This window comes from Pseudopipra pipra, chromosome 20, assembly GCF_036250125.1.
Source record: "Pseudopipra pipra isolate bDixPip1 chromosome 20, bDixPip1.hap1, whole genome shotgun sequence".
Taxonomy (NCBI): domain Eukaryota; kingdom Metazoa; phylum Chordata; class Aves; order Passeriformes; family Pipridae; genus Pseudopipra; species Pseudopipra pipra.
The window spans coordinates 10262390-10283440 of record NC_087568.1 but is presented as its reverse complement, the minus strand read 5'-3'; the positions used below and the strand labels follow the sequence as shown (position 1 = coordinate 10283440).

Genomic DNA, 21051 nt, shown 5'->3' with positions numbered 1-21051 from the left:
ACTCAGGTTTGGTTTCTTTCTGCTGCTCTTTGCTTGCTCCCGTGCTTGGACACAGCCCCTCAGGGGTGCCCCTGTCCCAGGAGGGGACAACTCCCTGCACTGTCCTGCTCTGCAATGGGGCAGCTCCTCCCAAAAGTGTGTCTCCAGCTGGGTCCCAGTCAGAGACTAACAAAATCATTTAAGTTGGAAAAGACCTTTAGGATCAAGTCCAACCATTCCTCCAGCACTAACCAGGCCACCACTTACCCATGTCCCCAAGTGCCACATCCACACCCCTTTCAAGCCCCTCCAGGGCTGGTGACTCCACCACTGTCCTGGGCAGCTATGCCAATGCCTGACCACCCTTTCAGTGAAGAAACTTTCCCTAATACCCAACCTGAACCCTCCCAGAGTAACTTGATGCTGTTTCTCTTGTCCTGTCACTTGTTACTTGGGAGAATAGACCAAGCCCCACCTGGCTCCACCCTCCTGTCAGGGAGTTGCAGAGCTGTTATTTCCCTTTCCACATGCCTCCTCCCTGCCATCTCTCCATACACACCTCTTACTATTTGTCCCATTTTTCACAGCCTCCCACCAGGCTGGAAAGCTGCCCTTGGTCAGGCAGAAATTAAACACTCCACCTAAGAGCAGTTGGCCCAGCCAGGCATTCCCTGACCCCTCATCCCAGCACGGCAGACACAGGACAGGAGAGCTGCTGTAAAACACGTGAAGAACAGCTGTAGTGTGAAAGCAGGTGTTGTCTGAACACTGTACACAGCCCACAGCCCTGCCTGGGCTCCTTTCCCCCCAGGGCACAGTGCAGAGCACACACAGTCACACTCAGGCCCTGCTCACTGGACCAGTGAGATGCTCTGGTGTGCCACGGCGAACACGGGGTAGACGGGCTCCGTGAAGGTCTCCCTGTGGGAGAAGAGGATAGTGCAGGAGTCGGGGTCGTAGAAAAGCACCTCTCCCCCCGCAAAGTCAACCAGCACCCCGATCTGGGCCGGGGCCTTGATGAGCTCCACGGGCTGGGGCTGCCCCGCGTGCAGGAACCGGAATTCCCGGTCATAGCGCGAGAACACCCAGGAGGCAGCGTTGAATCCCAGGCGGCCCTCGTTGGCAGAGCCCTTCCTGGGCACGGAGCTGTAGCAAACCCCCAGCTTGTAGGCACAGCTCTGCTCCACGCCCACCTTCCAGGCACACAGCCCAGAGTGGAAAGCTGCAGTGGCCAAGGCGTTGGGCCAGTGGTCAAACCGCTCCGGGCAGTCCAAGTCCACCTTGGCTTTCTTGGGACTGAAGGTCAGCGTTCTCTTGTCCTCTGACAGGCTGAGGTGGGGGCTGAGGGTTCTCTCATTGATGTGAATCTCCTGTGAGCCTGAAAAAGAAGCCACACTGTGAGCACAGAGTTGGTAGTCCCCACCTGAACCACATGAAGCAGTTATGGCCATCAGAAAGAGAACCACAACCACCCTCTCCTCACACATCACTGCTGGGGACACATCTGCTCCCAGGGGTGCCAGCACGGCCATTCCCACAGCTTCTTCTCTCAGCCAGGGCCAGAACAAGGCACAGACTCACCTAAGACCAGACTCCCCACGCACCTCTACACCCTTGCACTTGAAGCCCTGGAGAGTCAAAGATGCTGGTCATCTTTACTCTGCCCCTGGCCTGACTTCCCACAAAACAGAACTCAGCAGGTTCAGCTCACCCTGCTTTTGGGAGAGACCCAAACCTCAGTTCCTGTCCCTTCCCACCTCCATGGTGGGTGAGCAGGGCCTGGCTGCTCCTCTCCCAGCAAGGGTGAGCCAAGAGCCTGGCAAGGACAGGGCTGTGAGCAGAAAACCTGCAAAGCCGGTAAAACAGGAACGGGGAGGGATGGAGAGGGCTGGGCAGGGCAATCTCTTTCCTGCTACAAAGCCCCAGTTGTTAATCAACCCACCCTGAGGTGCTGGGAGCAGTGGGGGGAGGTGGCACCAGGCTTAGAGATGAGCAGGGCCCTGGCTCAGTCTGGTTCTGCTGTGAAGTCAGGGGCTGCCCAGCTGCACAGACCCAGCCCGGGGTGAGCCAGGCTGGCTGGAGGACCCTGCACCCCATGGGGGTCTGCACCATTTCAGGACCACAGAATCACGGGATCACTAATTTTGGAAAAGACCTCTAAGATCACAGTGCCCTGCCCTGGCTGCACAGCCCTCCCCGAGACCCCTCAGTGGGTCTGCAGACCCTGGGAGTGCTGAGTAACTGCACGAGTGGGTCCCTCCATCCCTAAATTTGTGAAGCAGAGATGAGGCTGATGTCCAGCTGACTCACCTGCTCCCAGTTCCTGCCAGTGGGTGCCCCTGCCTTCCCCCACTCTCACTTCATTCATTTTAGGTCTTAAACTGCCACAAAAGCAAGGCTGGAGCAAGGGAGCCAGTCGCTGTCCCAGCCCTGCCACCAGCTCTACCCTGGAATGCCCAACCACCCTCTGCTCAGCGCCCAGCACACAGCAGGATGAGGCCCTAAGGAACCAAACCATCCCAGAGCCCAGCCTGCTCCAGGGCCCAGGTCACATCCCTCTGACAGGGAGCAGACCCAGCAGCAGCCCGGGCTGCACCTCCCCAGGTGCTCCCTGGCAGATGCACTGAGGCTGGGAAGTGCAGGGAGATGCCACACACACACTTCCATGTTAGGTGGGAGCAACTGCAGGCAAGAGTGAACCCAAGGAGGAGCTGAAGCCCATCCCCTGCAGCTGGAGCTGCCAGCCTCAGCCCCTTGATTTATTTCCCTGAGCAGCAGCCAAACCCCAGCCGTGCCTTCCACAGCTCCGTGGCCGTGGCTGCCCACGCTGCCCGTGTGCAGAGGGGCTTTCCAGGAAGCCAAAAGCTGCTCTGAATTCATAGAAAAGGGAGCAGTACCAGAATTTATCTTCCTCTGACAGAAGGAGGGCACTAAACCTCATATTGTGCAGCACACATCTAATCTAGGGCTGCATTCCAGTGCTCCAGGACAGGGATCATCCACGCAGGGAAACACCACCCCAGAGACACCACAGTGCTGGAATTCCAGGGGAGCATCTGAGGGAGGGGCAGCACTGGCAGGGTGACAGCAGAGTAATTCAGATCAGCACATTTTCCCACACACACAGGTGTTTTGTCATGATTAAATCTGCCCTTCAGATTCTCCCATATATTCTGATTAATGATTAAATCAGGAATTCATCTCACCCCCAAATCTATCTTCTCTGTGTACTGTACCCATCAGGGTGGCCCTGGGAGATGAGGGATGCCAGGTTAACACAGTTAACAGCTCTGGTAAGCACATACATGTTGGCTGCAGCACATTTGACTGCTTTTAAAAATCCAAGTTCCCATGAACCCAGATTCCTCCCAAAACTGTGCCAGGAGATTTACATCATCTCTTGGTGTAAGGAAAAAGCTGCCAACCTCACATGTAAGTGATACAGAAGCCTGGATGCCAAGTGAAGACATCAAAGGAATCATGTTTATTTCTGAGAGGGAAATGGAGGCTCTTTTTCCTGCTGCTTTCCAAGTTTTTGAGAGGTTTGGAGCAAGCTGTCAAGGCTGGGAATTTTGTGTTTTCAAGCAAATAAACAAGACAGCCAACTGCTCAACTACCTTTAGGAGAAGGGACCACAAAGTGACACATAACACTACTGTGTCTGAACAAGCTCAGACCACTGCAGTTAATATTAAACCTCTAAGGTTTGGTCCTGGGTGGACTGTGGACTGAGGAGATCCACAAGGATACAGCAGGAATCCTCAGCATGCAATAATGACAGTTAAATGTAACCACACACTCAAAAAAACCCCAGAGTGAAATTCCTGTGTAATAAGTGCACCAACACACCCACTACAAGCACTGAATGCCTTAGAGCCATCACATTTTACAAGGATGGTATTGGGAGAGGAATCCTTAAAAACAAACATGTCACAACCAAGAGAATTAGGGAAAGGTTTCTTCCTTGACTTTATGGCTCAGAACATCAGCCAAGAACCTGCTCAACTGATTCTTTCTGGAAGGATTTCTTCATGGAAAGAGTGGTCAGGCATTGGAAGGGGCTCCCAGGGAGGTGGTGGAGTCCCCATCCCTGGAGGTGTCCAAGCAACAACTGGATGTGACACTCAGTGCTCTGGGCTGGGGGACAAGGTGGGGACTGATCAAAGGTTGGACTCAATGATTTTGGGGGGCTTTTGCAACCTCAGTGATCCTGTGTGACACTGTCAATGCACAACTGCAGGAGCTGGCATGGAATCCCAGACTGGGTTGGGTTGGAAGGGACCTTAAAGATCACCCAGTCCCAACCCCCTGCCGTGGGCAGGGACACCTTCCATGACTGCAGACATCCAAAGACTCAAGAGGGAAATGAATCACAAAGGGAGAACGACATCAGAATTTGCAGTAGAAGAAACAGATGATGTGGTGCTTGGTAGCATAGATTCTCGAGCAGAAGTCAAAACTACAGGAGCAAGAAAAGGCCAAAGCACAGACCTTGGAGAGGGGCCTGGAAACAGGGAAAAACTGAAAACAGCTCATCAGCAAAGTTTATACAAAAACTTTGGGAAAATCACCCCAGGGACTGTTCACAAGGCAACCTGTAAAGGACGTTGCCACCTCTGAGAAACAAAACTCACGTTTGAAATGCTCTAGTGATGGCCTTAAAGTCAGAGTAAAAGCAAACATTTCACAACCAGCCACCCAAGCACATCACAGCCAGGAGAAAACTGTCTCTCCCTGCTCAATACAGCCAACACCAATCTGCTAAACTCGTACCCAGAGCCTGTCACTGGCCTGGCAAACACCTCCAGTGCAGCCCCAGCTGTACAGAAAGAGCTGAGCCAGAGCACAAACACCCCTAAAAACCACCAGCTCGTGCACAGCCACAATCTCAGCCTGTGAGCAGAAAGCTGCTGCATCTCCTCACTGTGGGGTGTCACTCACAGACACCCCACAGGTGAACTGACCCTCTTTTAAAATGCCCAGCAACCCAGTGCTGAACGTGGTGAAGAGGGATTTCTGTGACAGATTCCCCAGCAGAGTCAGCTTCACTGCTGTCACCAAGCCACCCAGGAAACAGCAAAAGAAACCACGTGAGCTTAAGCCACAGAGCTGATAAAACAAAGTGTCTTTTCAAACTCCGGTTCTGCTCTGAGCCACAACCTGCTTGGAGCCCCCACTGCACCCCCCAAACCTCCCACAGCTGCTGCTGCTGCTCCCCTGGCTGGGGGGTTCCAGGAAACAAGCAGGGGCTGGGAGAGCAGAGGGACAGGACAGGGCACCAGGAGGTTTTGACATAACATGAGGGTGTTTCTTTGGGCCCAACATGAATGAGGGTGCAGGAATCCCCAGAGCTCGGGAGACACTGACCTGTGAGGCAGCAGAGCACAGCAGAGGCCCACAGTCGGTGCAGGAGTGGACTCTGAACACACGTCTGATTAAAGTTTAACTTCAGGGACTCCTGTGGCTCCAAGATTCCCTCTGCCACCTCTGTCCTAGCAAAGGAAAACAAGAGTAATTTCAAAATACAAAGATTTGTTGTGCTGGGAGGTGTTTATAAAGATCACTTAGGAGGTATGGCAGAGGTTAAAGAGGAGCTCTGGCTGCAGAGTGACCCCAGAGGGGGTTTCTGAGCCAGCTCTGGCCCTCAGCCATACTTTAAGTGATACTTTCGGTTGGCTTTGCTTACAGTCCCTTGTGAAAGGACTGCAGTGTTGTAAAGCACATCCCAGCAGCCTGAATCAACAGCTCCTCACTCAGCAGACACAGGGTAAATAAATGTGTCTGAGAGCGGCCATCAAGGTACAAAGGGAGCCCAATGAACAGTGAGAGACTCAGATTTCCCTCTTTATAACAGTTGGAGCCCAGGGGGTGTGGCAGGAGCCGGGTTTCACCCAGCACAGCAAGACACAGACGGTTTGCTGTTCCTGTGGCCTGCAGCACCCACACAACTCGTGGTTGTGAGGAAAGGCTGTGGCACAGGCTGGTGTTGACATGCTGTGGCACATTCTGTACTCTCTACAGGCACAAATACCCCACCAGCCCTCTGGGCAGCACAGGGCCAGCACCCCCACAGGAGCCAGGGAGACAAAAGGCTGTGAAAACCCAGCCCCCGAGGTGCCTCTTCAGGAAAGGGCAGCCCAGCGTCACCCACGGAGCTGTTGGGGACACTGAGGCTGTGCCAGCCACCCCAGCATGGAGCACACCAGCTTCCCACCAGGACCATCCCACCTCCTGCCAACAGCAGGGACAGGCCTGCTCCAACCCCCAGCAAGCCGCGGGGAGTGCTCTGAGGAGCTGGAGAAGTTCTCCTGTAAACAAGGGCTGCTGCTCTGGCACTGCACATGGAGCATCTCCAGGGGCCAGGCTGCTGCAGAGCAGAGATGAGAGTGGCATCTCTGTGCTGTGTCCTTGTCCCCAGCAGAAGAGCAGAGGGAGGACAGAGGTGTCCAGGGTGCCTGAGCCATGGCACTGCACAGGAGCTGCAGGGAGGCAGGCGAGCCTGGAGCAGGGTCAGGGAAAGGAGCAGGAGCAGGAGCAGCCAGGCACTGACCTCTCGAAGATCTCTCGTTCTGCGCGCTGGGGACAAGGAAAGAAGGAGTCACCAGAGCTGAAATGCCTACAGATCCCAAACACAGGCTGGGGCACAGCAAACCCAGGACCAGGAGCAGTGTTTTCCTTCCTGATCCAGAGAAACCACCCCTCACCCCAACAGCAACCCTGGGGAGCAGGGGGAGCATCCAACATCCATTTTCCTTAGCTGCAGCACTTCCCACCCCTCAACTCAGAAAATGAGTGGGAATGGTTGAGGGCAATACATCCTCTACAGTTGGGGCAGTGTCTGCTGCCCTTCCTCTGCTCCCACTCCACTAGGGAATGCTGCAGGAACAGCCTGTGCTTCCAGCAAACAACCCCAGGGCTTTCAGCAAGGGGGGTGGTGGCAGAGGAACTAAGTCAAGAGTCAGGTGGTTGGTCCCACTTGTTTCTGTTCCTGCTGGTCACGAGCATTCTCCAGATACAGTAAAGTGGTAGGAAAATATCTGATCCCTGCTCAAATCCGAGCTGCAGGGCAAGCTGCAGGCCTGTGGCATGGCACGTGCTGATTCCTGATAGACACAAGTACCAACACCAGCAATCCAACTGGAGAACACATGGTCCCTAATTCCCCTCCACCACGTGGCAAAAGGGTCTGGCTGTTCTCTGGCACAGGCAGCTGATGGGTCCTGCTCTCCAGCCTCTCCTCTCCATGGTGCAGCCACAGCCCAGCGGAGGTGCTGGGGCAGGACAGACTCTGCTTTTCCTATCAAAGGAACATCTGCCCTCTCTCTATGGGGTCGGGTCTGTTTCCCAAGCAGAGCTGCTGCCCTCTTTCCCACAAACTTCCATGTGGGAAGCAGAGGCTGAGCATGGTGGTGGAAGACCAACCTGCTCCCTTCCAAACTGAGAGGAATCACTTGGGTAAACCTAGACAACTCAATAACCAGAGAAGGAACTGAGGGAGAGGAAGCACAGGCTGCTCTGCACAGCAAATATCCCAAAGAGAGCTGTGCCAGATGACAGGGAGGACTTTCCAGAAGAGATGTGGAAAGCGGTTTTGATTCAAACTACACACAACAGTTGAAAACTGGTGGCACAATGAATTGCTGTAAGAGCAGCTCTCAGCCCACAGCTGTCCTGGCTGTCTGGCCTAAGGGCAGCTGTAAGCCAAGAGCTTGGACACCTGAGCGTGGGTGGTTCTGGACCTCACTGCAAGCAAGAGCAGATGCTCTGGGAACCACTGAGAAACCACAGGGGCTTGTCAGGACCAGGTCAAGGAGGTTCCCTGAGCTAGACCTGCAGATGTAGGTCCTGTCCAGCTCTGCCTCCTTGCTGTCAGCACAGCAGTTGCTGAACACCATATTTAAGTCCCACGGTAGGAATTCCAGGTGACCTCTGGGCTGACTGACCCGTCCCTCAGAACATGGAGCAGTTCTCACCAGCAGGCCCTGGTCATCCAGGTTGGTGATCATGTCCACCAGGTAGGTCCGGAGGGCTCCCAGCTTCTGCAGAGCCTCTGTCCAGTGCACCTGCTGGGTCAGGATGCTCTGGTGTGCCCTCTCCTCCTCCGCGTGCACCCTCTCCAGCAGCCGCTGCTCCTCGTTCTCGCAGGCCTTGCCCACGAAGAGCAGCCTCTGGATCACCAGCTCCCGCGCCGCGCTGGCCGCGTTCTGCCAGAGCAGGGACAGCAGCAACATCAGCCTGGCTGCAGCCCCAGCAAGAGCCCCAGCTGCTCCTGCCGGCTCCCTGTGGGCTCAGCCATCAACATCACTCTGTTAACTGAGCAACTGTCATGATACAAGTGCAGGTAAATGGGACAACCAGTCCCAAACCCACCTACAGCCTCCTGGCCTGTGACAACCTGTGAAGGACCGGAGTCCTGTCCCTCAGCAGATCTCCATGGATTCACTACTGGTGAGACACATGAGAACAGCCTGACAGAGCTGGGACTGCTCAGTCTGGAGAAGAGAAGGCTCTGGGAAAACCTTAGAGCCCCTTCCAGTGCCTAAAGAGGGGAGAGGGGTTTTGGACAAGGGCCTGGAGGGACAGGACAAGGGGAATGGCTTCCCACTGCCAGAGGGCAGGGATAGATGGGATATTGAGAAGGAATTCTCCCCTGTGAGGGTGATAAGGCCCTGGCTCAGGTTGCCCAGTGAAACTGTGGCTACCCCATCCCTGGAAGTGTCCAAGGCCAGGCTGGACGGGGTTTAGAGCAACCTGGGCTAGTGGAAGGTGTCCCTGCCCATGGCAGGGGCTTGGAACAAGATGGTCTTTAAAGCCCTTCCAACCCAAACTACTCTGTGATTTTATGATTCTATAACTGCCCTTTGCCCTCATCCTCAGTGACAGCAAGGAACAAACAAAACCAGGAACTGCTGAGACACTGTTCCTAGTGATTGCTATACACTGACACCAAGAAATATACTGTCCATGTACATTTTTTAGGCAGGCGAGGCAGCAATCACAGGCACACCCTAGAACTCCACTTCCACAGCTGTGGGGTAGGAGAGGACAACCCGTGCACAATGATGAGCCCCCCAGAGCTCAGCATCTCCAATGGGACTGGTGAGCACGGAGCACATGGGGCCAGCTGTGCTGGGAGAGGGGCAGGGACTCACCAGGACAGCCTGGTCCTTGGCAGGGGCAGGGACTCACCAGGACAGCCTGGTCCTTGGCAGGGGCAGGGACTCACCAGGACAGCCTGGTCCTTGGCAGGGGCAGGGACTCACCAGGACAGCCTGGTCCTTGGCAGGCAGCACCTCATCCACGTGCCGGGCGATGGCCGCGCTCTGCAGCTGGAGCCGCTCGCACCGGTCCACGAGCTCGTCCTGGGACATGGAACAGCAGGTGATGGACACGGGCCTGGACAGGGCCACAGCACCCCGAGCCCCCCACCAGCCTGACCCCACCCAGCCCCACAGCTGCCAGGGTCCTCCTGCACCACCCCAAAGTGAGCCCCTTCCCCACAGGGGACCTCCAACACAGCCCCACAGGGAGCCTTCCCCTCCCCACAGGAGACCCCTCCCATGGCCTCACACCGCACCAGGGTCCCCCACACCCCGCCAAGGACCCGCAGGGTCCCACACCTGCCCAAGGACCCCCAGGCACCCCCATACCTTGTCTGGGACCCCCAGGCACCCACCAAGGACCCCCAGGGTCCCATGTCCCCTCCACATCCCACCAGTCCCGTCTGGCACCCCCACACTCGGTCAGGGGTCCCTGCAGCCCCACACCCCTCCAGGGCCCCAAAACCCCCCCTAGGACTCCCACGGCTCGCCAAGGACCCCCAGGGTCCCACTCTCTCCAGGGACCCCCACACTGCCCCACGGACCCACATCCCGTCCAGGATCCCCACACGCCCCCAGAGATCCCCAGGATCCCACACACCCCCCAGGACCTCACACCCCATCCGGGATCCCCACACCCTTGCAGGGATCTCTGAGGCCCCACACCCCCCAGGGACCCCCCACTCCCTCACGGACCCACAGCCCGTCCAGGACCCCCAAACCCTCCCAGGGACTCCCGCTCCCCCCTCAGGAACCCTCACGCCCCGCCGGCACTCCCCAGTCCCACACGCGGCCCCTCTCCCCGCCCCGCCCGGCCCCGGGCTCCCCTCAGCCGCCGGCGAGCCCCGGGCCGGGATCAGGGTCGGGGTCGGGGCCGAGGCCGGGATCAGGGTCGGGGTCAGGGTTGGAGTCGGGGTCGGGGTTGGAGTTGGGGTTGGGGCCGGGGTTAGGTCGGGCCGGGTCCCCCCGCTCACCCGCAGCCGCTCCGGCCCGCCCCGCCGGGCCATGCTGTGCTCGCACCTGCCGCGGGGGCGGCGGCGCCGCCCGGCACAGCTCGGCTCGGCCCCGCCCCGGGCGGGACACGGCGGGACCGGGATCGGGAGGGACCGGGATCGGGAGGGACACGGCGGGACCGGGATCGGGAGGGACCGGGATCGGGAGGGACACGGCGGGACCGGCCCGGGGAGGGACACGGCGGGACCAGAGTCGGGAGGGACACGGGGGGACCGGGATCGGCAGGGACACGGCGGGACCAGGGTCGGGAGGGACCGGGATCGGGAGGGACACGGGGGGACCGGGATCGGCAGGGACACGGCGGGACCGGCCCCGGGTTGGACACGGCGGGACGAGGCTGCTCCGGACACGGTGAGTGCGGGAGGGTCCCGGGCTGGGCCGCGGGGCTGCCCCAGCCACAGGGACACGGATTGTTCCCAAACCCTTCCCGGGGCTGCGCCCGCCTTGCCCCTGCCAGGCTGCCCCATAAGGCATCTGTGGGGCTGCCCCAGCGCGGGGACCCGGCATGCCCCCATTGACACCCCACAGGGCCACCCTCATCACAGGGACCTGGAATGTCCCCACTGACCGCCCAGGGGGTCACCCTCATCACAGGGAGCGAAGATGGCCCCATTGACCCCCACAGGGCCACCCCCATCACAGGGAGCCAGGATGACCCCACTGACTGCCCAGGGCGTCATCCCCATCCATAGGGAGCTGGAATGCCCCACTGATCCCCCACAGGTCACCCCCATCACAGGGACCCATGATGCCCCCATTGACCCTCACAGGGCCACCCTCATCCCTGGGGACATGTGATGACCCCACTGACACCCCACAGGGAGCCAGGATGGCCCCATTGAGCCCCATTGGGCCACCCCTATCCATAGAGACTCAGGATGGCCCCATTGACCCCCATAGGGCCACCCCATCCACAGGGACCCAGGATGCCCCCAGCGATCCCCCGTGGGGACACTCCCAGCACAGGGGCCTGCACCGCTGTCACAGGGTCACCCCCAGCTCTAGGGGCCAGGGTGTCATCCCATCCTCCACAAAGATGGTCAAACACCCTCCTCGAGGGGTGATAAGGATGGGGGGAGCTCTGCTGAGGTCCCCGTGCCCACTGCTGTGGCTGTTGTCATTCCCTATCCATGGTAAGGGTTTCACGGCAGAGCCTGGACAGGTGGAGGCAGTAGTGTGGGTTATTTTTTTAAAGCCATTTAGTAAAAAATGTGTTTGATTTCTGTCAAGTGATACATTTAAGGCAGAAGGGAGCATAAGAAGATCCTCTAGCGTGAAACTCAGTCTGCTGGAGGTGACACTTCATGTCCAGTTGCTGCTGGACCCCTGTGTTATTGGAGCTTTGTGATGGAGCAGGTGGATGATAAACGTGTTGGGATGCAGACAGCAAAACCTTGGATGAACATCCTGCCTGAGAACTGCTCTCACTCAGGGTTCAGAAGATGCTCTTTCTTGCAGTGGGGAAGAGGCAGGAGAGCCCAGTGAGACACAAGACAGAGCTCCCACCTTCCCTGCAGCCTCCTGGGGCCACCAGCAGCTTCTCTGTGTCCTCCCTCGGAGTTTCTGTGCAGGTAGGGACTGCATTAACCGCAAGAGTGGGGAAACTAACTGGAAGACAAGGAACATCGTAATTAAAAATCAGAATTTACATCTTGGCTTTTCCTAGAATCTTGTTTTGCAGGAGAAGCAACGTCCAGACTTCTCTCTTGTCAAAGAAAAATCATGTTCCTCACGTACTGAAACGATCAAGGTCTGATTGAAAGGAGTAAATTGCCAAATTGTCACGGCCCCTCAGCCGTGAGATTGATCATTCCTCACATCTTTGGGACATGCAAACTCATATATAGAGCAGGTGGTGATTAACTGGGTGTTACTAATTGCTAATTACAAGGGCTGTCAGGGTAAAATTAGAAAGGGAATTGTTTTGCAGAAACCCAGCCCCTCTTGCTCAGTGCTTCCAGGATTTGGGTTTCCAGTTTCTGTGGACAGAGCCTTCAAGCAGGTTTTTTCATTGCTGGAAAAGGTGTGAGGGGGTTTTCCTGAATTTTATTAGCTAAGTACTACAGCCCCAGAAGATGGGAATGCCACCATACACATAGTGCAGGGCAAATCCAATTAGTGTGCCTTGAGCTAAGCAGCAGCCAGTTATTGTCTGTGACAATTCACTGTCACTGAGACTGGTTTGTGCTCAGTCTGTGACCTGTGAGGACATGAGGGAGAGATGCTGAGCCCTGCTCTGCCAGAGACTCCTCACCTGGATATATGGAAGTCAAGGCCAGATACTGGAGTAAGAGGAAAGTGTAAAGCACTAGAAGAACAACAGGCAGCAACTCCTTCTCTGGTGTGGCCTCACCAAGCCTGGGTGTTTTTAAGCTCAGCATGAGGTTCCAATAACCTCACCCTGCTGCTGACTCTGCTCTAAGCCAAAGATTTGGCTCAGGACCTCCTGATATCCCCTTCCACTGAGGTTTTCCTGTTATTCTAAATGACATTGGGATGTAAATAACGTGTTACCAGCACCTTACCCTGTATATGTAAGAGGCAGAAACCCCTCTGGATCCCTGGTGATGCTGTGTCCCCTCACCCACAGGTCGTGTCCCTGCAGCAGGTGCCTGAGGTGCTGATGTGACACCCCGTGGGGGGGCCCTGCTCGTTGGAGGGCTATGGGGAAACTGCAGAGTAAACTCAGCTTCCACACCACCAAATATGGGTAAAGCAACGCTGGGTGACCGTGTCTTGTTAACAAACCAGGTGGGAGAGTGAACAGAGAACACAAATGACCAGAGAACAGAGCAAGCTCGTGGTTTCAGTTTCATTACTGAATGTGTGAATCGGGTTTTCACTTTTGACTCTCACTCCTAAAGTCTACTCAGCTTCTTTGGGGGGCTGAAGTCCCAAGTGTCACTCACAGGAGTGGCTGTGCCCTGTGATGGCTGAGGCAGAGCTCTGAAGGGGAACAGCTCCAGGAGTGGCTCTTTGGCCCAAATATCCAAACTGCTTCGCTGTCTCTTCAGAGACTGTCATTGCTTTTGTTGGCAAAGTGAGATAATTCTGTGTCTGGCAGCAAGGGGGGGAATCTCTGCCTGGAGAGCAGCTGAGAGCACGGAAGGGGGCACAGAGCTGGGGGGCACTGTGTGGCCAGGGAGGTGTCACAGCAAAGAGCAGCTGAGCCTGACCCATGTGAGTGACAGTGGGGGCTGGTGAGATCAAAATCTCTTTTACTCTTTGCACCTGCACAGAGTGAGCAAACATACCAATATTTGGCAGCTCTAGAGGTGGGGTAGGTCTGTTCCATCTCACCTGGTTCGCTCACAGCCTCTCTCAGGCTGTCTAAGGCAGGGGTCGTCACATCAGATGGTGTCAGCAGTGCCACCTCCCAGACCTGGTGTCACGGGAATGGCACCTTGACCTTGTCTCACATGCCCTGCAGCTCCCACCCGTCTGTCCGTGCTGCAGGGCCGATGGCTCCGTGGGACAGACGGGATCCATCGTGGGACAGACGGGATCCATCGGCACCTCCCGGCAGCACAGCCCCGCTCACACTGACGCTGTCACCTCTGTGGCTGCTCTCAAACCAGACCTGTGTGTGTCAGGGGGCAGGGATAAGGTGAGGTACCCCCTGCCATGGCCCATGGGACGGAAAACACGTCAACAGGTTCGAAAATAAGATTTAAATGTGAGCTTTGAACGTTTCCTTGAAGTGTTCAACTGTTCTGTGAACATTCTGGGAGAGTAACAACTTTGTCAGTCCCTGAATTCAGAAAGAAAAGATGAGCTTGGAGTGAGGGCACACACTGAAGCACATGGAATCAAATTTTGTAACCTTTCCTGAGCTCAGATCACATCAAGTGGTCTCACCCAGGCTTGGAATCACTGGCCCTTATGTTACCTGGCTCTACAGACAGCTGTATCTGCTGCAGGAGCTCAAAAGCAGAGGAACCTGTTCCCTCCCCTGTGGGCTGTGCACAGTGTGAAAGCCTCCCTGCCCTGTGTCCCTGCTGACCCTGCCCTGTCCCTGCAGAGTGTGGCTGTGTGCAGCTGGAGATCCGGGGCTGCCCTGCGGCGCTTCGTCGGCCACGAGCGGGAGGTCACCAAGGTGAGAGCGCCGGGGTCTCCTGTCAGCATTCCTGGGGTGCCAGGGATGATGGAGCACTGCTTTGGCATCACACAGGGCCCCCTTTGCTCCACTAGAAAGAGGGACCAGAGTATCCCTGGTATCTAACTGGGGACAATCAGATTTGATGACCCTAAAGGTCTTTTCCAACCTTGACAATTCATGATTCCCTGATCAGAACACACCAGGTCTTTCCCATGGCCCCAGCTGATCCTCTGCTGTCCAGGGAAGCAGCAAGTTGAAGTGCATCCAGACTAAACAGGGCTGCAGGAGGCCTGTCTTCCCCTCCAGCAGACTGTGTAGCAAAGGTTAAGGATGAATTATGGGATCAAGTTTTTGATTTGGAGACACTGTTCACTTTTCTTCGGGTCTCGTTCTGCTGGACTTGTTATTCCACAGCCAACCAATCCTGGGAACAGCAGCTGGACTTGTTATTCCACAGCCAACCAATCCTGGGAACAGCAGGGCTTTAATTTCCCTTCTGGGACTATGATGACAAAGCCCAGCACTCTCCTCAGAGAGCAGACATCCAGGGGTGTGTATGTGTGTGCACCTCGACCAGGGACAGCCCCAGGGGGTCCCCTTGGGTTGGGGTACTGGAGGGACAGAGGGGGCTTCATTCACCCCAGTGCTCAAGGCAGCCAAGCACTGGGCTCATTTGGGTTTGTAAGGAAGCTTTTCCTATAGAATGAATGGTTTGTGAGACTAAGAGAGCACCCATCCACCATCCCTGGCTCTGGGGGGACATGGGTGTCATGGTTTGAGAAGGTCAGAGTTTGAAGGTCAGGCTCTCCCCAGGCACATTCCTGCGTGTTTTGGGCTGTGACAGGACAGCAAATGTCGCGTTCTCCCTGAGCAGAGCTGGGCTGGCTGGGAGGATAGCCAGCTTCTCCCTCTTGTCCTTGGCAGGTCACCTCTGCCCTTGACTCCAGCAGAGTCTTCAGTGCATCCCGGGACAAGACAGTGATGATGTGGGAGCTTCACGGGGCGTCGGGGCCAAGCCAGCACTTCCCAGGACATGAGCTGGTTGTGACTGGGCTGGCTGTGAGCCCAGGTGAGGGACAGCACACCCCCAGTCCCCAGGGATTCACTGACAACGCTTCTTGACTTGGGTTTGCTGTTCCCTTGTGGTTGCAGATGCCTCCCAGCTGTGCACGGGCTCACGAGACAACACCGTGTGCAAGTGGGACACAGAGACTGGGGAGTGTCTGGCCAGGGCCACCATCTCCAGGAATCTGGTAGGAGCTGCTGCTTCCTCCCATCCCATCCTGGCACCTCACTGCCTACGTGGTTCTTTCACACGAGGCTGTGTAGAGGGAATTTGCTGTGAGCTTGGTGCCAAAGGGAGCCCTGGAGGCTCTGCCCAGGCTGCCTTGACAGCAAGTCCAGGAGCACAAAGGTACCAAGAGACATGTGGCAGTTTATTAATGCTCTGACTCTGAACTGTCAGGAAGCACTCAGAATCATGGAATCACTGAGGTTGGAAAAGCCCCCTAAGATCATCGAGTCCCACCGTTCCCCCAGCACTGCCAAGGCCACCCATAGCCCATGTCCCCAAGTGCCACATCCACACATTTGTAAATCCCTCCAGGGATGGGGACTCCACCAGTGCCCTGGGCAGCTGTGCCAGTGCCTGACCACCCTTTTAGTGAAGAAATTTTCCCTGATATCGAAACTAAACCTCCCCTGGCACAACTTGAGGCCGTTTCCTCTCACCCTGTCCCTTGTTCCCTGGGAGCAGAGCCTGACTCCCCCCTGGCTCCTCCCTCCTGTCAGGGAGTTCCAGAGAGTGAGAAGGTCCCCCCTGAGCTTCCTTTTCTCCAGACTGAGCCCCCCCAGCTCCCACACTCTGCATTCCCTCCTGTACCAGCCCAGCAGTGGAGCTGGTGTGGACACCATCCCCTGGTGCCCGTGGTATCCCTGTTCCCAGGGCTCTGTGTCCTGGTGAGCTGCTGGCACCTCCCTCCCTGAAACATGCCCAGGGACTGGGCCCAAGAAGGGAGCAGGAAACACCTTCATCCAACGTTTCCAGCTCCCAACCCAGCACAAGGAGGGAGAGGGTGGGAGCATCCACAGCAGACACAGCCTGGGCTGCACACAGAGGTGGCTCCTGCTCATCCTTCCCTGTCCACAGGTCACACACCTGTGCTGGGTTCCTGGGGAGCCTTATGTCATCCAGACCTCGGAGGATAAAACAACCAGGTAAGTCCCACGTGTGGCCACAGAGAAGGGAGTGTCAGCCTGGGGCAGGTGGGGTGTAGGGGAGTTGCCAGTGCACAAGGGGCTGTTCTTTGGTCATTGTCATGACCAGCTGCTGGTGTGGCCAGAAGCCACTTTCCAGCTCAGCTGGGCCTTGGAGCACAGTGTCAGCAGAGGACAGCCAGGGGCACAGGGGCTGTGAGCAGCACTGGGTGGTGACTGCAAGTGAAAAGGAGAGTTTGTGGGACAGAAGGCTCAGCTCGGCTGCTCTGGCTGGAGAGTGATCCAGGATGGATAACTGCAGGGGTGGATCTGGAGGCAGGAGGGGGCTGCCCCAGGAGGGATGGCAGAAGGGCAGAGCGGGAGGGCACGGAGGGAAGCCCATCGTGGAGATGATGCCTCAGAGTGCCCTTCCCCTGTCCTGTTCCCCAGGATCTGGGACAGCCGGGAGCTGCAGGTGGCACACACGTTCCCAGCCAAGCAGCACATCCAGACGTGCTGTGACGTGAGCCAGGACGGGCGGTACTGCCTCAGCAGCAGCCAGGGGGGAGAGGCCACCGTGAGTGTGCTGGGCCCCTGCTCCTTCCTCCAGCGTCCACAGGACACAGCAGAGAGCAGCACAGCAGTGCCCCAGGGATCTGAGTCCTCCCACTGCACTGGATTTGTGCTGGTGTCACCAGCCAGCGCCAGAGCTTAGTGTCTTCCTGCCTGTCCCTTTGGGAAGTTCTGCTCAGGGAATGTCAGAGAATATGTTCCTGATTAAAGCACTGGGATTTTCCCCATCCCTGGAGGTGTTCAAGGCCTGGCTGGATGAGGCTTGGAGCAACCTGGTCTAGTGGAAGGTGTCCCTGCCCATGGCAGGGGGATGGAACTAGTTGATTTTTAATGTCCCTCCCAACCCAAACCAGTCTAGCATTTTATTTCAGTAAAACACACAGGGAAAAAACAATGGAAGGCATTGAGGAGCATGAGGTTCTTGCAGAAAGCCTGTAAGGGCCCCTGTGCTCCAGGTGTTTCCAAACCAGAGATTCAGCTTTCACAATAGCTCATTATTCTGTGGTGCTGCTGAGCAACGTTTGCCTTTCTCCTCTGTGCCCTGGGGAATCTTTCCCAGATCCACGTTTTCCCCTCTGAAAATACAAGGCCTTGAAAGCAGGAACACGGTAAAGTCACTTGAAGAAAAGGAGAAAAACCCACAGTGTTCAATGATTAGGGAGGTCCAGTCAGTGTGAACCAATTTTGGAGTTTCCTTGGCTACCTCACAACACAAACAGGGCTGTGCCAATGTCTGAGTGACCCCAAACCTGGTTAGAGCATTTAGCCACACAGGGGTTCAGAGCTGGCATTCTGTGTCTCTTAGACAGAACTGAGCTTAGAATTGGCAGGTTCTCAGCCCTGTGTGTGAGGATCAAGAGGATGAGACCATCCCATCCCCCCCCATCCCATCCCATCCCCATCCCATCGCATCCCAGGGAGGGCAGGGCCGAGGATGGGAGCAGGGTGGAGCCTTGTTACCTCCCTGCTCAGCCTTGGCTCTGTGGGCTCAAATAGTCATCGATGGTGAAAATCCTTTGGGATTTGACATTCCCCAGGACTGTGAGCATGAGCAGGGACAAAGGCAATGGGCATTGAGGATTGGCAAGGAGCAACTTACCCAACCCCCTCTTCCCTCCCGTGTCACTCGGCTCCCTGCGGGCCCCTGACAGTGTCAGACCCGGCTCTGAGCTCTCCTGTTCCCTTGCAGCTGTGGGACCTGCGGCAGACCCGGGGCCGGGTGTGTGAGTACAGGGGGCATTTCCAGACCACCACCTCGTGTGTTTTCCTCCCCCGGGGCCCAGCCCTCGCCCCCAGCGTCGCCACATCCTCCAGCGACAGCACAGTGAAGGTCTGGCACCGGGACACGGCAGGTAGGGGGGGCTCCTGCCCATCCTCGGTGCTCTGGGAGAACAAAACTGCTTCCTTGTGTCTGTCTCCCGGTGGTGATGGGCGGGATGAAGCCTGAAATCTCTGGAATTTACTCCATTCCAGCTGCAGGGCAGGGTGGAGACATCTCCCAGAGCAAACCCAGGGGCTTCTGCTTGCCCTGCAGAGGAGGAGGTGGGGTGGGTGCATGTCAGAGGTGACAAGTGTCCTTCCTAAACTAAAAGGAAGAATTATGAGATGGCTTTTAAAGATACATCCAAGTTCAGCAATGAACAAATGATAAAAATAAAAAAAACCCAGAGCATTTCAGAGATCTCACTGAAGAGTTGTAAGGAATGGTTGTGCTGGAGGACAGAGGGCTGCTCAACCACTGCCCTCACTTTGGTTGCCCCTTTGAAGGGCTCCTGTGGGGTTAAAGCTGGTGCTGAGGGCTGAGTCCTCCCCTGAGCTGCACAAAGGCTGTTTACCTGCCAGGCCCTGCCATAGCAGCAGGCTCTTGGTAACCCTTGTGCAGCAGCAGAGACCTCTTAGGAAGCTGTTCAGGTTGAGAGCCCTGCATGGAATGCAGTCCAAGGCACCAGCATTAGACACTCCCTGGGGCTAAGCCCCTGTTCAAGTGCACTTCTTTAAGATGGGTTGAAAATAGAAACCTGAGGATCTCCCACAGAGAGGGACCTGCTGTTTCACTTCCCTGTTCGTGTGCCCTTGTGCCTGTGCACGCCAAGGTGCAGCTTTGATCCTCTTGCCTTCCCAGCTGGGTGACTGTGATTCAGCTGCTCTTGGAAGGGTGCAGGTCACCACAAGGCAGCTGCTTGTAGGTCTGTGCCAAGGGCAGCTCCTCTGACAATTCAACATGGGGCTGTGTCTTTGCACAAACTCTGCCTCAGGGGGGTTTAATAACACACAGAAGGGCTGATGTGATGCTGGATATTGTCAGTCTGATTTCTCTTCCTTTTTTGGAGGCTCATCAAAACTGTGTGAGTGTAATGCAGCCTTTAGGAAAAAATATTCTGGACTGGAAGACATTTGGGAGAAAAAGGCGTGTTGGGAATGGCTCCAGGCAAGCCCTGCAGCTCTGCCTGGGGGGTCTGTGTGTCCACCCAGTCCTGCTTCCTCTCCAGGGAAGGGGCAGAGCCTGACCCCAGACTGGATCCCTCTCAGCCAGCCAGTGCCCAGATCAATGCTCAGATCCCCTGGGGACTGTACGGGGGGGAGGGTCTCTCTTCCAGAGGGCACATCCCGGTGCCTTCGGATGTGTGGACCCGGGAGAGCGGGGGGGAGCAGCTCAGGAGGGCAGAGCTGGGAGGTGGGAGGTCGGTGTGGTGCTGCCTCATCTCGGTGTCCCTCTGTTCCCTCCCCAGCCTGCCTGGCCACGCTGTCCCTGGAGGGCTCTGGCCCGCTGGCCTCGCTGGCCGCCTGCGACAGCTCCACCCTGCTCTGTGCCAGCGCCAGCTCCGGCATCCACGTGCTGCGCCTGGGCGGCGGCGCCGAGCCCGCCCTGCGGGAGCTGGGGGCGTTCTGAGCCAGGGACCCCACAGACCAGCCCCTGGCAGCGTCCTGAGCCAGGGACCCCACACAGACCCAGGGACCCCACACAGACCCAGGGACCCCCACACAGACCCAGGGACCCCAACACAGACCCAGGGACCCCCACACAGACCCAGGGACCCCCACACAGACCCAGGGACCCCCGACACAGACCAGCCCCCGAGAGGATGGGACCCCCAGAGCCTCCCCTGCCCACGGGCACAGGGACCATGTGCCCGAGCAGCAGGGCAGGGGGACTCCCCGGGTGGTTTGTGAGGAGCTGTCCAGGAGAAAAGCCAAACCCTGGATGCAGGAGGCATTCTCCTTACAAACCCTCCCTGCAGCGCAGGATGGGGCAGAGGGAGCAGACAAGCTGTGAGGAGCCAAGGGGGACACACTGTAGCACTTTAGCTGATGTCCAGGCTTGAACCAGAGGAGACTGTGAATAAATATTCTTCTGTGTTACTTGCTGGCCTCTCGTCCCATACTATTTTCCCTGGGAGGCACCAAGAGCTGGCACGTGGGACATGGCACAAGACACTGTGGTGCTTGGAAGGGAGGAGAAAGCCCTCAACACTCTGCTTGAAGAAAAGTAACTTAGGAGTGGGTTTGGGGGTTGGTTTTTTCTTAACACACCATCTCCAACTGCACTGGGAACATTGCATTGGGAACAGAACTGTGCTCACCTTCCCAGGGACCATGGACAGCTGCTCTCCAGCTGAAAACAGGGAGAGCAATCGTCTTCTCTTTTCTTCTGAAGGTTTTTATAGAGTCACAGAATATCCTGAACTGGAGGGACCCATCAGGACCATCCAGTCCAACTCCTGGCCCTGCACAAACACCCCAACAATCCCACCCTGTCCCTCAGAGCGTTGTCCAAACCCTCCTGGAGCTCTGGCAGCCTTGGGGCTGTGCCCACTGCCCTGGGGAGCCTGATCAGTGCCAACCACCCTCTGGGGGAAGAACCTTTTCCTG

General features: G+C 56.8%; 2 protein-coding genes across 8 annotated transcripts; one reads left to right on the top strand and one right to left on the bottom strand.

Annotated features, from left to right (window-relative positions):
- Positions 1-697: 697 nt before the first annotated feature.
- Positions 698-10989, bottom strand: BSPRY (B-box and SPRY domain containing). 3 transcript variants are annotated; one of them, XM_064677213.1, is made up of 7 exons: positions 10274-10393; positions 9243-9341; positions 7953-8183; positions 6530-6555; positions 5347-5471; positions 4944-5030; positions 698-1357 (listed from the first exon to the last, which is right to left on the bottom strand). In XM_064677213.1, exons 1-7 carry the CDS (start codon positions 10304-10306, stop codon positions 831-833), a joined length of 1128 nt encoding a protein of 375 aa, XP_064533283.1. In that variant the 5' UTR covers positions 10307-10393; the 3' UTR covers positions 698-830. The 3 variants fall into 3 exon arrangements, 2 of the variants coding, with proteins under 2 accessions (XP_064533283.1, XP_064533284.1); XM_064677214.1 differs by lacking the exon at positions 4944-5030 and having other exon boundaries at positions 10274-10382; XR_010435497.1 differs by lacking the exons at positions 698-1357; positions 6530-6555 and having other exon boundaries at positions 4953-5030; positions 10274-10989.
- Positions 9216-20541, top strand: WDR31 (WD repeat domain 31). Of its 5 annotated transcripts, none has more exons than XM_064677227.1 (11): positions 9216-9360; positions 11772-11884; positions 12904-13023; positions 13770-13920; positions 14335-14409; positions 15337-15481; positions 15565-15665; positions 16562-16629; positions 17059-17185; positions 18371-18533; positions 19911-20541. In XM_064677227.1, exons 3-11 carry the CDS (start codon positions 12977-12979, stop codon positions 20069-20071), a joined length of 1038 nt encoding a protein of 345 aa, XP_064533297.1. In that variant the 5' UTR covers positions 9216-9360; positions 11772-11884; positions 12904-12976; the 3' UTR covers positions 20072-20541. The 5 variants fall into 5 exon arrangements, with proteins under 5 accessions (XP_064533297.1, XP_064533299.1, XP_064533296.1 ...); XM_064677229.1 differs by lacking the exon at positions 9216-9360 and adding an exon at positions 10104-10196; XM_064677226.1 differs by lacking the exon at positions 9216-9360 and adding an exon at positions 10430-10664.
- Positions 20542-21051: the final 510 nt, after the last annotated feature.

Bases quoted from the DNA above. Each gene is read 5' to 3' on its own strand.
- BSPRY (XM_064677213.1), bottom strand. From the start codon at position 10,306: ATGGCCCGGCGGGGCGGGCCGGAGCGGCTGCGG. The intron at 6,556-7,952 runs GTGAGAACTGCT...CCTTGTCCCCAG, and splicing joins TGGATGACCAGGGCCTGCTG to CGCGCAGAACGAGAGATCTT. The intron at 5,031-5,346 runs GTCAGTGTCTCC...GCTTGGTGACAG, and splicing joins TGTGCTCTGCTGCCTCACAG to CAGTGAAGCTGACTCTGCTG.
- WDR31 (XM_064677227.1), top strand. From the start codon at position 12,977: ATGGGGAAACTGCAGAGTAAACTCAGCTTCCACACCACCAAATATGG. The intron at 17,186-18,370 runs GTGAGTGTGCTG...GTTCCCTTGCAG, and splicing joins GCCAGGGGGGAGAGGCCACC to CTGTGGGACCTGCGGCAGAC. The intron at 18,534-19,910 runs GTAGGGGGGGCT...TTCCCTCCCCAG, and splicing joins CTGGCACCGGGACACGGCAG to CCTGCCTGGCCACGCTGTCC.